The following is a 17403-nucleotide window of genomic DNA, read 5'->3' as shown; positions in this document are numbered from 1 at the left end:
GATTGTACTCTTTTCGGAAGGGGTTTGCCTTGAGCTGCAGATAATCAAGTGTATAGCCAGGTATCGTGAGCCGGCGAAGGGACTGACACAAGAGAAATGCTCGTTCGTAGCCGTGGAGACCATGCCCGAGAAATGCTCCTAGTATAGGTGTCGCGTGAACAAAATAAATAAACAATAAACCAAGGATCGTATAAAATCGATGTCGTCCTGAGCCCCGTGTCCGAAACTCCAAAAAAATGCTCTCGACGCCAGCCAACAGTTCCGTGCCCTTAACATCGTAGTTGTAAAATCAAATGAGCAGTGATTCGCTATCAAAGAATGCCCGAGTCCTTAAGTGCGTTATTCAAGATAGTCTCTTTGACTGCTGCGAAAACGAGTCGAATGTTTGACGTATCTGTCGCTTGCGTCAAGCTATGTTATGTTAGAAACCTGTAGAGGTCATTGTCGACGTTAACAAAACTTACTGGGGATACAGGTTTAGATGTGCCCGATTGACCTGGTTGAATCGCCAGAGTAGATACTTGGCTGCTTTATTGACATCGTTACCACCCGAGTAATCAGGAAAGTAGTTGCCTAGCGGAGACCTGCTCAGCTTTTGTTTGAAAATGTCAACCTTGTTGAGGAACAGTATGATGCTAGTACGCATGAACCACCGTGAGTTGACCACCGAGTCAAAAAGGAGTAAACTCTCCATCATTCGGTTCTAATGCTGATGTTAGAAGACATTCTCTGATACCAACCACTATTGCAATTGCTAAGCCTACCTGACTGCTCTCCTCGAGTAGGACTTGATCATATTCGCTTAAAGCCACACAAAAGATGATTGATGTGACATTCTCAAAGCAGTGTATCCACTTCTTTCTCTCACTTCGTTGACCGCCAACATCGAACATACTGCCCCAGTGTTAATAGAAGCCCGTGCCCGGTGCGGAAGTTGTATGTTCTTACTGAATGCTTAGTTGCCCCATCTGGAATCTCGTCTCATAGATACCTGTTGTCTTCGTTCGCGCTCGGAGCACATCCATTTCGTTCGGTAAATAGTCTGATGATACTATTCGCATCGCTTCCTGAAAGAAACTAGAACAAGGGAAGTCAGCAACAACCGGCACTCGTTATTAGGTTCCAACATACTATTCGGCGGAATCCATGAGGTAGAACTCCGTCTGATGTTCCATGAGAAGATCCTTGGCTGGATCGTTCCACAGAGCTTGTACCGCCGCGCCCACTTTCGGATCGATTTGCGCTTGAGGACCAGACTCGGCTTGATATTCTAATAGGAACTCCGCATGTGCCTTGTTCTCTTCGTTTTGAGGCTCGATGTCGAATTGTTGCATGGCCATAATAACTGCCTTGGCGCACTCGACAAGGTTTTTGAAGACAGTTGGCCGGTAGTTGAACAGCTCATCTTCCGAGTATCCTTTAAGATGGATGATTTTCATCTGTTTGACAATCGTTGACTTGCCACTCTCACCAGAACCTGCCAAAATTGTTAACTATCCGAGCTTGGGTTCAGCGCTTCACTTGTCGCCTTGCCACCCTTACCTAGCAGTAAAATCTTGCATTCTTTCCGTAATCGTTTCGAGTCTTCCTCCAGAATTTTATCGATAGCCTGACTCTTCTTCTTCTGATCCGCCTCCTCATTGCTCGAGCTCATGCATGCGCCCATTTTGGCGGATCACAAAATAGCCTGAAAAGACGGCCCTTCGATAAAATCAAGTGATCAGAGTGCTGAGCACAAGTTCACTTCGGTATTTATGATGCTGCTTATCTCCAGACGTGCATGACGGTCGCAACGGTTTGCGAAAGTAAGCGGTGTCGTATAATGTGGAGATAATGGGGAGGTAGACAATTGTGAGGGTTTTTGTAGCTGGACCGTCGAACTGCTGGCTCGGTTCGAATTGAAGGATTGAGCAAGACTGGCGAATAGATGCGATAAGAAGTGGGTGAAGCAAAAGGTAATCAGGCACGTCAAGGGTGAACGGAGAGGTCGGGGAGATCGGATCGTTACGGGCGAGGATGCGTGGACAAGACTCGAACCCTCAAAAAAAGAGTCCTCGAGGCGTTTTCTTGTTGGGAACAGGCGAGCGAATCCGAACAGTACTGGAGATGAAGCCGGGCGAGATATGCTTGAGCAGCGTCGAGGCTGGGAGCTTGAAGGAGAATGTTTGGCGGTGGGTAGACAAGAGGAAGAGATGGATGGACTGGCCTTGTCGCTCCAGATTGTCGGCCGTAACCAGCTACTGTACGGTGCTGGGGGAGCTTCGTGGAGCCAGGGCGCGTGGGCGAGACTACTAAAGAGTACAAAGGCACTAAGGAACCTCGACGATGACGAGACAAAGTCGGCGGAGGGCTGCGCCAATTGGTGAGAGAGCCGACAGTGGAGAAGGAGTGAAGACAGGGGTGTGCAAGCCAACGCGAACCAGTGAGCAGGCGAGTGAAGACGAGAGATTTTGAAGGGAGCCTAGTTTGCCTAGGTAGCTACTAAGGTAGTACTTCTGAGCCTTGAGGGCTTGGGGGGTTGAAGCTGATGGGATGGTCCAGGTTGAAGGGGCGTCTGCAGCCAGTAGCTTCCTAACAATGTTCTCACGGGAGCGAGGGGCGCAAACCAGAGTGCCTAAGGTACAGCCGGATATCGTTGGTTACAAAGAGACTCGACCGTTCGTGGAAGAGTCGCTTTAGGGAGTTTTGCAACGATCTCGGCGGAGTAGCGCAAGCGGAAGCAATGTCAAATAGCGAAACCTTGTCGTGTTTGACTCTACAGTGAAACGTGGTGATGAACGCCATCAGCTAAAGTTGGAGCGCGATATCAACCTACTGAACTGAACTGAATTGAGCTGGTGCAGGGTTAAATTGCGCTGAGCACCTACGGAATAAGGCATGGTCGAGTACCTACATAATAAACATCCATGAATTGGATTCAAGACGGGAGGGACGGGAAAGTAAGGTAATGTAATGGAAGGTAACTTACCTCTCAATCGGTACCAACCGTGCCACCGCCTGCTTTCTTTGCGAAATCGATTCAACCGTCACATCCACATCCAATCCAATTCAAGCAGGAGGCAGGGACTGCCGCAGACATTTCAGCTGCTGGCAAGGACCAAGGGGTTTACTTCAGCGCTATTCTCCGCCGAGATAGAAAAAAAAAATCCCACATGATGATACTGCCGTCCATTTCAATAACCTCACCAGCGATAACCTCACAGGCCTCCATGTATCATAGAGCATCTTCACAACACAATTCCACAGACTACACACACTGGCCATACTTAGTGGGATGTCTTGATACAGAACGGACGTCCGACTGCCAACGACTTCAGCACCATCAAGAGTTGAGCTGAAGGGACGCCGCTTCTGATTTGTCTGGCTTCAAGTCTCTGCTCTTGTAATATAGGTAACTACATGACAATGTGGAAATCTCCATCTTGTTCTTCCTTTCAGAGTGGTGGTCCGTGAGAAGTCCGCATTTTTCTACTTTTCAAAAGCAGTGTGAACCGATACAAGTCTCGGGCAAAAACACCGGGGCTGTCGCCAGTGGGCTTTACTTGGTACGCATCTGGCCTTCACCGGCTGGCGTATATATTACTAGCCGGCACAGGTCCCAAACATTAACTAGACAATCGGGGCCTTCTTGAGACTTTGAGCAGAGGTTCTGGCTCTGGTTTATCAAAAAGATAAGCTCCAGATCATGCCTTTTCAATGGCATTTCAAGGTCGTGAGGCATGTTGCATGGTAGAGCAAGACTCGCTGTCGTCCCGTTGTTGAGGACATTGGCTATAGAGCGGCCACCTTATTTGCAAATATTACTACAATAGTTCAGTTCAGGTTTATGATCCCGCAGACTAGGTACTTGATCAGGAGTCTCGACCAAGTCAAACCTTGTTGCGAAGAACGGCCAACTCGATGTGAGACTGATTTGAAGTATCAAGTTTCAACATTTATATCATCACAATCAATATAAGAGTGTTCAAAGTGAAGTAAATCTGTCATCCCTCATTACTTTTACCTACCTTACTTATCTATTTTCAGGGTAGATATTGCAGCTGTATCTGTATCCCAGTTCAAATTGCGCTTGACACAGGCCCTTGCGGTATTGGTCACCATTCTATTTCTCAACAAGGATAAGTCTACCATGGATTGACGCTCCTACAGAATACATAGGGGACTGATCAACGTGCCAAAAGCATACCTAATTGGTCAATGTCTCTAACTTCATTCGCGGTGGCTTGGCGAGATTTCTTCTGGCCATAAAGCTTGTGGTAGGCCCTGTCCAGTACTAATAAATAGCGGCTACAGGATCTTTATGTATTAGAAATATCATGAAGGCTCGACGCCTCAAGTATTTGACGAAAACTGCAAACTCGATGCATGTCGACGATAAATCTTGTTCGAGATCAAGATGGGACGGCGGACCTAGTGGAGAGAGTCTTGCCGCCCGCATATGCCAGCCCTCTCAGCCCCTCTATATTAGGTGCCTGCTCGGCCGCCTGGCTTGGATGGACTTTACTTAACTCCCTGACGTTCCTCTACATACTGGCCCCTGTAGGGGACTCACCTCCCCATATTTCCCGGGCTGTCTTAGCTAATGACGGCTCACCCAACCTGGGTCCCAAGACTCTTCGCTGAGGGCGCTGCTCGTACGGAGTAGCGTCGTGAGATCTAATAAAGTTGGGTGGGTTTATCCGCATTCCTCATAACTCTTCTAGACAATGGCACCGTGCCACGCGCTCGTGAAAACAGATTTTTTTCGTCTCATCATTTTGCAGAGGGAAATTGCAGTTTTCTGAGACCAAACAAACAGCATCCGCAAAACAAAAGACGGAGCCTGGTCAGTAGAATGTTCCAACAGGGGTCCCATTAGGATTCCTGGAGATAAAGTGGAGTGCTAATGCAACCCATGTTTGCATATTAATATTGCATATGTACGGATATTCCTTTTCTGCTTCTCGTACCAAGCTGCATTGGTGTTTGCCTGCAGAAACCCTCGCCGCCGCCCCAAACCCTTCCTATCTTCCTCACCGATGCACCAGGCTTCCATAAGAGGAACACCAATAAGCCTCGCGTCGAAGCCACGCACCGTTGAAAGTTGGTTTGGCAGAAAGATACCCTGATCTCATTATGCTCCGTATCTAAAAACTTCCTCAAGAGTTGGATGCTGAAGTTGCACCAAGGGAAATAAGCCATGAAACTCAGTGAATCATGGAAGCTTGGGAAGATATATTATTGATTTGACATACACCTCGGCTAGGCCCTCCCTGTCATGTATTTGATGTTGCTCGGAACCGAAGAGGCGCGTGCCTCTCTGATTAGACGTTGCAGCGTCGAGAACCTTCACCACCAGTCAATACTACTGTACTTACTCATCACCCTCCTGCTTCAGCTGAGCTACTCAAAGTCGTTGATGAAACATCAGCTGTAGTGAGATGTCTGTCTACCTGGCGCAGAGCGATACCATAGGCAGAACAGAACCACGCATGACTCGGCTGTGTCTCTACCGCTGACCACCCCGCCCAGTCGGTCAGACTTTGGGGATATAATTGCTTGCTTGATCTGAGGAAGCCTCGTCATGTGCTTGGTTGAAAGGCTTTCCTGCTTCGTGACAATATACAATATCATGAGCTCTCCACCAGGCTGTTGATCCAAAACCCAGCCGTTGAGCCAATTCGGCGTCCAGTGGTATTTATTAGGAACGGAGGGCACCAGGCCATGTAATAAGTTTATTGGTTATTTGTTTGACCAGTCAAATTGAAATGGCTATACTTAAGTTGTTGTTGCTAGATATGTCATTTCAAACCAATGGATGAGTGTGGGTGATAACACTATTCACCGTATTGTGAAGCCTGAAAACAACACAGTTTGAGGAATAACCGAAACCCTTTAACTATCGCCTAAGTATGAATGGAATCCAGTACGGCACTCCGTTCTATGTAGCAATGGTTTTTTTCGCCTCATCCGTCAACTACCAAATTGAATAGTCGGCTGTGGCTTATTAGTGAAGTAAGTATGGGGTTGTGTCCACTGATCTGGTGGCTCGCCGATACTGAAAGTTTTGACTTACATACTCCTTATAAAGCCTTCTATTCTTACACATGCCACAAATTCCCACTTCGGAAGCCTCTCAGAGGGTGTTAACCCTCCGTAATGGGACGTTCCTTTTTCTTTGCCTTAGGTAGTTGATGATTTTTCTAGTAACATAGGTACTACACCTATTCAGGGTCAACAGCATGTCACTATACTTCCTCGAGACCCATGCTAAGGTGCCTAGGGTGCGATCAGATTGGGGCAGTTGAACCGTGACGTTGGTTGAAGCTATGTCAATCGTTTAGATTTATCAGAGTGAGGGCATGAAATACGCCAATTGGCCCAGTTAATGCTGTCGATGTCAGTGATAGACCTGGACTCTAGTAGTAGTGGTTCTTACTCTCTCGATCTCTGAAGTCTAACACTGACTTTTGGCGACCAAGCATTAGATCAGCAGTTTTTTAAGCATGACCTCGAGGCTACGAGGGGCCACGCAATGGAAACAGTTTGCAAGATACCTTTCCTTAGATAGGTAGTAGTAGATAGTCTGATACAGTAATGTGGTACTCGATGTGTGTAGAGATCAAATATCATTGTAGCCTCTTCCGAGATCTCGTTGATTATAAATTGCCTGGGCATCACAGTAGTTTGGAACCGCCGCTCTGAACAACCTGGCGTTCTCACACAGCTCCAGTCAGTGGCAGCACAAACCATAGCCACAACATCTTGTAAGATGGCTGAGCCAGATGACAGGAGCTGAGGCTCATTGTGCTAATCCATTCAGATTGCCCGGGGCGATATTGCTAGGCTAGTAGGTACTGGGCAAGTAACTAAATTATGCAAGACACGTCGATTTGCTTCATTGGACAAGGATACAAGTGACCAATTATAGCTGAAGAAAGGATTATGCTTAGCCAGTATCGAGGTCTGTGGGAGGAATGTTTCTGACGTTTGAGAATGAGATATTGGAAATAATTCATACGTCATTCTTTGCCTAGGGCCTTCATGCATCAGAAGAAAAGCTTCAAGATGGATACGAATGCAGCCAAGTACGATAGAACTAACTTAGTACCTTAATGGCGTCGGTCCCGTCCATGCTTCCTGTATTTACAAGACGTGGAATACCCTAGGTTCCAAAAGGCGGAGATGTGTCTAGGTAATTAATAATTCATCAACCATTCTGATAGCATTGATCTTGGACTTATAGGGGACGTGCATGTTTAATTGGCGATTTTCATCTAGACCTGCCCCTCTCTATTAGCACCTGAGGTACCTGGACATTGGGAAACCTTCCCGTGATAGTTAGTACCCATCCTCCAGGCTAGCTTGTTGATCCTGCATTGTCTATTTCAACCTTTCTTTCCTCCTATTTTCCTGATCTCGTCTTTTCTCAATACCAACATGAATTGATGCGCATCATATTGACAGCCCGTCCGAAACAAGCGAGGCTAATAAGGTACTAACCGGGCATTTATCTTATCTGGAAGCTTAATACCCATTCGTCAAGAAGTCCTGTTTGGATGCTGCATTTGTCGAGGGGAACCCATGATCGTTATGCGACCTTGAACCTTCATTGATACCTACGCACTATAACAAGTTTTACCTCTGGACATCTCGGCAAAATATATCGATATTTTGAAAGCCGCAGCATCGAACCTCGAATTAGCATCCAACTTCGCTGCCATTCGAGCGCCTCGACGTCCAACCTTCAACAAATTCGCCCCCATCCCTGGCACTGCAGCTCGAGTCAAGCAACCCCCTTATCACGTCAACGAACCTTCACAACTGTCGATCGATCAGCCCCTCGAGCGTCTTGATATAGGCAACTTATAAATACATACACATCCTTTCTGGAATAATATTGTTGGATATCTACATGGGCGACTTCTAGCGCACGACCTCGAGAGAAAAACGACCAAACAATGAGCTCCGACGAATCTCCTCCCACCGGTCTTGGCGCCCCCGAGTCTCACGATGACCTCAAGCCCATACTTTCACCCATTCTACCCTCCTCCCCTGCGTCGTCTACCAAGGTCGATTTCATCCCACTTGTTACTGTTGTCGGATTCCATCATGCAAGGGGCCCAGAAGTCGAGAATTGGTTTGGGGCAGACGATGGGAGCGATCCTGCAGCTGATTATGGCTGGTCTTTGCTGCCTTTCATGGCCTTGAGTGATGGGGCGCACGCGTGAGTTGTCTATTACGGTTTTGACACTTCTGAATGGCGCTGAGAAATCTGTGTAGATCTGAAGAGGACTTCTCATACTTTACGCTGCTTCGCCCAGAGACGGAGACTAAACCCGCTACGTCACTATTTGGAATCTCGTGCACCCGACAACTTGATTCATCCCAGCTCATCAATCGCCCTGCCGATGTTACGCGATCCACTGTCCAGAAAGCTGTTGTGGTCATTGCCGATAGCCCTCAATTCTTCGGCATGCTTCGTGAGCGTCTGAGTATTGTCACGCAGGCTTGGTTTGCGCAGCGTGAGTTTACCGACGTTGAGATTCTCCGCAGATTCCAGGAGAGCCTGGCAGATGAGAAAACCAAAGGCATTCTCAATGACCAGGTAGATCGAGACCAATATCTCGGCATGAGTCTTCGTGAGCTGATACACGAATACAAATGGCAAACTTTGGTTTTGTTGAAGTGTTGCCTCCTCCAACCGAAGGTAACACTGCTGGTTTTCCCCACCGTGACGAAGATTGCTGACAGGTATTTCCAGATGCTCTTCTTTGGGTCGAGATGTGACAGGTTGTGCATGATGCAATTCTCTCTTTTGTCCTTAATACCCGGCCTCATTCGCAACCTGCAGGACAGTGCAGACCCAGAGCTGAATAGCTACGAGACAAGCCTATCAAAGCCGACCAGTTTGCGAACTAGTGATCGCAACTCCCTCCTCTGCTACATGGGCCTACCACTCCAGATATTTGGCAAGGTAAGTCTCGTCACAACTCGACCGGAACAGGAACTGATAACAAATAGGGAAGCTTGTTTGGACCCTATACCCCCCTGCAACAACTTGATATTCTTGCCGACTTTGGCACAAAGTCCTACATTGTCGGCAGTACAAACTCACTTCTCCTGCAGCAGAAGGATCGCTATAGTGATATTCTCATCAATCTGGACGAGGACTCAGTTGTTATCAACTCTCCGTCACTTAGAAGCGCTTTGACTCTCACCGCTGCGGACCGGAGGTGGATAGACTATTTAACTCATGAGATCAACGAGACATGGGACGAAGCCAACCCTAGCAGGCCGAAGACGCTGAAGTACGTCGGGAGCGAGGAGTTTATCAGGCTCCAGTTCGAAGAGTACATTCTCGCTCTGATCTCCTCCGTCAAATACCACAACTATCTTCACATGAACCCAAACAACCCCAAAGCTATCCTTCCGGAGGTTGAGGGTGATCCTGTCGCAGACTTTGGATATGAGTGGGTAGAGGCTTGGAAACGCACCGAGAACTACCGCATGTGGAACGCAAACACTGATTCCCATTTGTTCGACATTGTTGACCCTCGACATCCTTGTGCAGGAGGCTTGAATATTGAAGATGTACAGCGTCGCATCGCAGAGCAAGTAAAAGAACTGCATCTGGACGAGCGTTTTGCGCAGGGCAAAGAAGTCCTCGGTCGGAATCTTGCCGCGGGCCGTGAAAAGGCATCTTTTGTTCTTAATAAACTGTATGCCGACATGGAGGCTTTGCGTGAAGCACAACGGCGTCGCGCTGAAGAAGCTCGCGCAGCATCACCACCGAACGGTTCGAGTCAGCCGGCCGGACAAGACCCTTCAAAGGCCGGACAGCAAGGACAATCAGCTGGCGCGCGTGCCGGTGCTTACATCGGGAGTTGGGCAGCTTGGGCTGGTGAGAAGCGCCGAACAAGTGGATGGGGTGCTGGCTGGGGTCGCAAACCAGCCTCTAAGGCTGACAAGTCAGTGGACGACTCGAGTTCAAGCAGTCCCATCGACAAAGACTACCAGATGATCAGCGCTCCCGTGTCTCGAGGTGGCAGTTCCGATGATGCAACTGCACGACCAGGGCGGGGAGCAAGCTTCAGTGAGAGTATTCTCTCGGGAGTGAGCGAGTCAGGCAGCCGGCCAACCTCGGGGATCAACAAACCTCTTCCAGGTCCGCCAGTGCCCGGAAAGAAAGACGATGGCTTCCAGACCGAGGGAGTTATTGGTTCGAAAGATAAACCGCCAAGCCCAGGCCCCCCTCACAACGAGAACGGTGTAACGATTAAAGAATGATAAGTTAACAAAGAAGGCCCCGATAACATGGGATATGGACGGCCGCTTCATGGATATAAAGGTCATCAAAGCGGGTGATTTTGGCCACATTTCGTTTATATATCACCCATTGTATCTTGATATGGTTTGTAATTAATATTGAACGAGCCATGCGATATTACAGTCTAGAAAGATCGAAATGGCTAATCGTTTCACTCTAAATAAGTCCTTTACATGCACGGTTTTAAAAAAACTTGTCCGTTAAGACCTTTTTATTTCTTTCAGCAGTCCATTTCTACAGAGCCCTTCCTGCAGCCAGTCCCTGATCCCAAGCCAACTGATTCTTCGTTTGCAAACAACTTTCTCCCCACCCAAGGTACCAAACCATCAAGACCCAAAACACAGAGAATGAATAAGTGAATGGACACGTAGAAAGAAACTTAGGGAGGGCCGAGGGAGAGGTAGCCACGTGCTCAAAATTGCTGATCATCTATTGTTTACCAAGCATTTCTCATCATGTCTGCCCGTCAGACTCTCTGACCACGCCGAAGGAATTGAGAAAGTAGAGACGCTCACAACCGCCGAGAGGCCCGGATATTTATGCTCTCGGGGAATACATAATCGCGAAGTGCGGAGGCTGGGGTGAAGCTCTCCGACTTGACTTCGAACCAATACCACTTAGCTAGAGGTTTAAGCTAGGTAACCTAGCTCGTCGTCTTCCAAACGCTCCAGATACTCCTTGTCTAGTAGGATTTCAATGCATTTCTTGATGTCGCCGACCTTTGGAACAAATCGCGAGCGGATTTGGTTGATGGTCTCGCTTACGAGCTGGGTGTGTTTCATCTTCTTGCGAGCCTTCATGATTCGGACGATGGCAGACTGTTATTGTTAGTATGAAACCTGACAAATAAAGAGATGTACATACTTGTAGAACCAGTTTTCGGTCTTCCTCAATTGTCTTGTTCGTCTCGGCCTCCTCCTGCTTGGCCTCCTTCACACCACCGAGGTTCAAGTTTACCCTGATCTTTTTGCTCTTGAAGTCGTAGTTTAGTTTGAAAGATTTACCGGTTCCTGGCTTCTCGCCCGCTGCGCCAGACATAATGAGGACCTTGGCCTTCAGAATAACAGCGAGGGCCTGATCCAGAACCTCCTTGCTCAGTTGAGTGGCGCTGAGCATATCCTCGTAGCTGTAAGTGTCCTTCTCATTGAAAAGGAGGAGAATGGCCATCTGGTAAATTGAGACCTGGAAGGTGTAAGGAGTCTTGCTGGCCTTGCAATAGCCAGCTTTGATCTCGCCCTTGCAAAGATGCCACAGCCATGTGAGCTTACGCCCGTCATGCTTATGCTTGTAGAAGCGGATAAAGCGCTCAATCTCTGCCGCAATCTCCGGGGGCGGGTTAAAGTCAGTGCTCGGTGCCGTCAATGGCCAGAATCCAGTTCCCAAAATCGAGAAAGTTGAATCAACAGCCTTGGTGTACTCGACGCCTTCAAGATGCTCGCGGAAATCTTTGTTCAAATCCTTAGAAATTTGCATATCTTGGAACATACGCTGAAGTTTGTTCGTGTACTCGAAACCGCATGCCTCTTTCAGTTTGCTGATCATGCTAGTCTCAGCGTCATCTGAAGAGGAGTTGCTATGCACCAAACGCCGGGCCAGCATCCGCGAATAGAACTTCTGGAAGACATCTTTGTCCTCAATGTACTTAAAGACTGTCATGATCTGACTCAAAGTACGTTCCAATTCTGCCTCTTCAATACTGGTGCTGCTCTTTCTGAGCAGGACGTCAGTGTATTTCGCTAGAAGTTCAGGCGATTTGTTGGATCCAGCCTTGCAAACTTCGTTTCGATTGACAAACTCCCTGCAGGCGTTGTCAAGGGAACGTGTAAACTCTGGCTCATCATTGAAAGCTCTCTTCACAAGGCCCTGGTACTGGGTGTGAATTTCGAGCAGAGCGTCGACGTAAACCTTTGGCTCGAGCTTGTCACCCTCTGACGATTGGACCTTCTGCACAGCAGCGAGTCCAGCCTTTCTCACATGTGTTTCAAAACGGGCTCTAAGCGGCTCGAGACCATCGGGAATTCTCGAAAGAAGGTTGTACATTCGTGCCATATCCTCTTCGCGGTCGTTATCCAGAAGCACCTGGAATTCTTCCCGAAGAAGACTGGAGTGATCGGCGATGAGAGCTTGATTACAAGCCTTCTTTAGAGGAATGGCGATGTCTTGATGCAGGTACATGCGAACGCGCTCCTCCTCCTCGGACAGACGAGCCTCTGCCTTCTTCATGTATTCCACGACGCTGTTCTCGGCAACAAATTGCTTGGACTCTGCCACGTAAAACTCTTTGGTAGCAGCGAGGAAAGGACGCTCGAAATGATAGCGGTAGACATCAAGTGTTGACTTGGAGGGGTCTGCTTCATCCAGTCCCAGGGAGACAAAGGAATCCACGACTTGCTTGATTTGGCCGTGTTCGATAGTCTCGCCGTTCCTTTGCTTCTCCACAAGCTTAAGCACCGCATCCATAACCTTGTCGCTGACCTTTTCGAATAGCTCCTTCCTCCATTGCACAAGATGCAGGGTGTAGACATCGTAGATATTCTTCTTCCCTTCATCAATTTCTCGCTTGACCCAATGTCTATTGAGGTAACGGAAGAGATGATGGATATATTTGGCGGCAACTGTGTAGCGACCCCATTCTTTGATGTAGAAAGTGAGCAGCGCCTCGTCGGTGTGGGCCTTGCTTTCATTCACAAGGCTATCGAGATGATGGTGGAGGTAATCGATCAGCTTGTTGTAGAGCTCTTCCCCTAGCAGATGTGCTATTGAGCAGTTAGCTTGACAGGCCATAAATGCGCGTCTAGGAATGGCATACCGCCTCTGTGGTTACTGTGCATAGCAGGACCAGTCATGCCAACTGCTTTCTGGGATGTACAAAAGTTATGGACAGCGCTGGGACAAGTCAGTAGACGCTTTTGGTATACGATTTTTGGTAAAGGTAACTAACGTGTAGACACCCATGTACATTTGCATGTCGATACCCTGCTCGAGATCGTTCATAACGCGTGAGATACCAGCTTGTAGATAAGTCCATCTATTCGAGTCAGTATTGATAGTCTATGCATGCACAGTGCTACTCACGTTGCCCCAATATCCTCTCTGTTAGGTATCGGGGGCATTTGACTCGGGGCACCCATCTTGGCGGCCATGGTGGACTAGAAAATGAAGATGGATGGCGGTTCAGTGGAGGTGTTGGTGATGGAGGCGGGGTCAGTCTCGAGGGGTTCGACGCGATGTCGTCAGAGTCGACGAAAGGTCGATTTGCACAAAAGGAGTTAAAGGTATAGAGCTGTACCCGAAGCGCAATTATGCGACGCGACGATGAATATGACGATGAGGTTTGACACTCGAGGGGATGTTGTCCCGGCTGGTGTTGAGCTACTCAGGCACGACTGAGAGCAAGGCCGAGCCTAGAGTCGGTTTCGGATGGACAGTAAGTAATAAGTAGTTGTTGGTAAGTCAGTTTTGTGCTTTTTGTGGCAAGGCAAAATGCAGTCCATAAACTTAAATCATCCTAGACATATGAGTCATCAGAGGGAATGAGTGAGAGAGAAAAGAAGAAAGTGAAACACCCATAAAGTGATTCTTGACAGTCGAATAAATGCACAGGACGGGAGAGGATCAGGCAGTCAATGTCAGACCGCAGTACGGATAGCTGGACTGAATGACAAGGCGTTGGCTGAGGCAAGGCCAGGCCAGGCCACAACAGGAGGAGCAACTTGCTGTAGAAGGCTTAGCGTCGGGATCTGCCGTCACATACCGCCCTAGGCTGATGACCGGGTTGTCTCCGATAAACAGGGGGATGGAGTACCTTAGGTACTAACCAACTGTGGAAACCTTGCAGGTGAAGCATGAAGTATCGGTAGAGAGCTACGGATACCTTGATAATACATATGCCTTCACCCTGAAGCGCCATACACATGAGCGTGCAGTGCTAACTGAGTGATGAACACGAAGGCAAGGGACGTAATCCACAGGCAGTGGTTGATACTACCTACCTAGTTCGACAAATAGAGCCATTTCTGCACGTTCCAGCAACAGACACACAATTACCTGCCTGAGCTTTGTTCTTTTGATTCATTCACCAACCCAAGATCGTTCCTGAATATAAGAAACATGCATGTTTAGCACGTGTAATGGGTTTTCTGCGATACTAATAAGAGAAAGGAGAGCAGCAATGAACGCTAAGCACGGTCTACCGTGATATCAATGTCCCATATAGTCCTACCAGTCGCCATAAGCACTCCCAGCTCAAAGGGGTATCCTAAATTTCCAAATCGAGTCCGTTGCTCCAGTCAACCGTCACTTCCTTTCCTACCTTAGCCATGCAGCCCATCATCTTCGCCTCCTCCCAGGCGTTCCACTGTGCGGAATATGTTGACTGCAAAGTTCATCGTCCAAGCAATCAGTCCCATGAGCATGAATGCTGCCAGCGCCTTTGACAAGCTCCTCACTGCTGTATCGGACAAGTTATGATAGACCAGGCTCTCGAACGCAAGTGCTGTGCTTGCCGACTTGAAGATAATGAAAAAGAGGTCCAGCAAGATGAGAGAAATCTTGGAGACAACAGATCTTAATCCTAAAGGCTTGCCTGTGTACTCATCCCAGATCATATATCCAATGTATGGTATAGCCACGCAATCTACGGCCACGGCAACTATGGATTGTGTCTCTTCAGCTGAATCCGTGTCACCAACGTCTTCAAGCTGGTGAATCCGAGCTGCAATAGCAAGGGCAATGATAGAAGTGACCATGACGCTCAGTCTAAACACAAGAGGGGCAAGAGAGTGCCGAATAGCTATATTCCATAGACGTTTGTACAGAGCTAGCGTCCTCTTCTTCCGTGAGATCCTGGCTTCTTGTGCATCGTACGGGTGGCGGGCTGGTGTGTTGAAATTCGGTTGTAGGTCATTTAGAGCCTCAACGTCCACCACTTTCGAGTCCTCGTTGGTCATGCGACCCCATGACGAAGAGTGGACAAAGTCTTGCCATGCTATGTTCGGCTGTGAAGTTAACGCTGGTTTATGTCCCGGCACGATGACGGGTTCTGCGGATCTCAAATGGTCCCATTTCCTGCCACGCATCGAGGCGCGTCCATAGCGCATAAAATGGGGGATTTTGCCTCTCGTTTCCTGGCCCTGGCCAAAGAGAGGATCTTGTGGATCGACGAAGCCATCTTTCGAGATTCGTCTTTGGGGGTCACTTGGTGACGAGTTATGTTGTGGTGGGACAGCGCGATTGGGCGGCTGGAGTAGTCGCAGTTGGTCGTCGCTTACTGAGCCATGTTTGTCGTCCCATGAATCAATCCAGGCTATTTCTTGGGTTAACTGAGAGGTCAAGCGATGGATTTATAAAATCGCTTACGTGGGAGGGACCGAGGTGGGCGTAGACGAGCAGATCTGCCAGCGACAGAGCTGCTCAAAGTGTGGCCAGAATCATATGTCCGTGGAGAGTCGTGATAGGTGCCAGTGCCAGTGCCAGTGCCAGTTCTTGGAGGAGAGGGAGAAGTCATGACGTGAAATCAGTGGCGGCGGCGACGAAGCCAACGATGGCGATGTTTATGTCTTCAGCTGGATATTGGAGCCGGCGAGGGCGATCGCAAAGCGTACCCAGGACAAACTGGCATGGCAGTCGAATTGTTAAAGCGCGGCTGAGCCGGCGACACGTGGGTTTGTGTTAAGCCGCCGAGTCTATTGTGTTTTACAGAAGAAAAACATGCAATAGAAGGTACTAATTAGAAAAGGGTATCCGTGACCGTCAACGGTTCGATTTCAAGAAAATGTAATGAACACAAAAACGCACACGACACACAGCAAAAAACACAATAGTTGGAACGGAAGGTAACGAAATAGACTGGGAAATTAGAGATTGGAGATCCCCCGTCCTTAGGCTTTTGACGGGCGTTTCGACGCGCCCATGGCCTGGTCTGTGCAGGCTGGGTCGGGACCCCCAAGGCGTCATCCATTGACCGTTAGTGGGTGAGATTACCTGCTGAGCTCTAGAAGCGCTAGAGCGTCATAGGCCGCCAAGGCGCTTCCAGGTCGTTTGCATTCATTGTTTCTTGCTTTGTTCCTCATGGATGCATGCATTTCTGTGTGTAATGAAATCATCGAGGCCTAACGGTCCATCACTCCCAGCCATTACACTCTATTATCTAGAGGTTTCATTGCAGCCTGGTCCTCAGTTTATTATCTATACATATGAAGCATTGTAAGCATTGTCTCTCATCCTCGCACTATACCCCTGCCAACCTACCAACCCCAGTCGTGCCCAGAAAGCCTAGTTCTCATTGCATGCCTTCTGGCTGCCTCCTTGCAGCAACGCAGATCCTTGGTTGACAGGCTCCAGGCACAGAGCAACAGGGTCTCTCTCTGTGCCTGGGCTTGATTTTGATACGGATACGCGAATAAATCTCGAGGTTTTTTGGTCAATGGGAATCACGCGATACAATCCGACGTTCCGCAATCACGCGAACCAGATACACAAGTAGAACAAGTACCTAGATATCGTATCAAGTTTTCAAAACTTCCTAAGGAAACTTTGCGTCCATGACATCAGACCAGGTTTCATCAAAAAGCCTGTACGGAGTAAAGAAGATAAACTTCGCTTGCCGCTTGTCACTACGTATCTTCAATTCTCCGATCGTCCCTCATCCTTGATTTAACCCCACCGGTATTAGGTCCATGCTAACGTATTCTGCTACCAACAAATTGAGCGGGCTATTTTGGGATATCTCATGAACTTGATCCTAGGCCTTCCTCACTGCTATGACTCAGAGAAATAGTAGCCCAGGCCTATACTTTCTGAATTTCATGTAGTTGTTTCGATTGTAGTGAGCTTACCTTTCCAAGGTACCTAACCTTTCCTTACCTTGAGGTGTGTGATTTCTCCGCAAGCTACTCCGTAGAAATGCAGCCGTTCGGATCTCATTAGAGAAACATCTTAGCAGATGGTTATCCCGCGTTCACTATCATTCCACAACTATTTTCCCAACCAAGTGGAACATCCTAGCTATCTGGCTAACTCATGCAGTATGACGAGTAGCTAATTGTGATTTTTTTATTCTTCCCATTGCCATTTCTGATTTATGGTTCTTGGGT

At 48.2% G+C, this 17403-nt stretch overlaps 4 protein-coding genes across 4 annotated transcripts; 1 reads left to right on the top strand and 3 right to left on the bottom strand.

Annotated features, from left to right (window-relative positions):
• Window positions 1–311: 311 nt before the first annotated feature.
• Window positions 312–1666, bottom strand: FTJAE_7271 (G alpha subunit GNA-3; the record flags this gene model as incomplete). Its single annotated transcript, XM_037353972.1, has 6 exons — window positions 312–411; window positions 465–703; window positions 765–894; window positions 949–1077; window positions 1132–1477; window positions 1543–1666. The coding sequence occupies 6 exons, from the start codon at window positions 1664–1666 to the stop codon at window positions 312–314; spliced, it is 1068 nt and encodes a 355-aa protein (XP_037205678.1).
• A 6274-nt stretch (window positions 1667–7940) lies between these two features.
• Window positions 7941–10269, top strand: FTJAE_7270 (uncharacterized protein; the record flags this gene model as incomplete). The annotated part of the gene is made up of 3 exons (XM_037353971.1): window positions 7941–8206; window positions 8263–8956; window positions 9004–10269. The coding sequence occupies 3 exons, from the start codon at window positions 7941–7943 to the stop codon at window positions 10267–10269; spliced, it is 2226 nt and encodes a 741-aa protein (XP_037205677.1).
• A 669-nt stretch (window positions 10270–10938) lies between these two features.
• Window positions 10939–13452, bottom strand: FTJAE_7269 (Cullin 1; the record flags this gene model as incomplete). The annotated part of the gene is made up of 5 exons (XM_037353969.1): window positions 10939–11127; window positions 11174–13065; window positions 13119–13195; window positions 13251–13337; window positions 13385–13452. 5 exons carry the CDS (start codon window positions 13450–13452, stop codon window positions 10939–10941), a joined length of 2313 nt encoding a protein of 770 aa, XP_037205676.1.
• A 1170-nt stretch (window positions 13453–14622) lies between these two features.
• FTJAE_7268 (uncharacterized protein) lies at window positions 14623–15815 on the bottom strand (the record flags this gene model as incomplete). Its single annotated transcript, XM_037353968.1, has 2 exons — window positions 14623–15614; window positions 15668–15815. The coding sequence occupies 2 exons, from the start codon at window positions 15813–15815 to the stop codon at window positions 14623–14625; spliced, it is 1140 nt and encodes a 379-aa protein (XP_037205675.1).
• Window positions 15816–17403: the final 1588 nt, after the last annotated feature.

Source organism: Fusarium tjaetaba (assembly GCF_013396195.1).
Source record: "Fusarium tjaetaba strain NRRL 66243 chromosome Unknown NRRL66243_c0000145, whole genome shotgun sequence".
NCBI lineage: Eukaryota > Fungi > Ascomycota > Sordariomycetes > Hypocreales > Nectriaceae > Fusarium > Fusarium tjaetaba.
The sequence above is the reverse complement of the archived record's forward strand: the minus strand, read 5'-3'. Positions and strand labels throughout refer to the sequence as shown.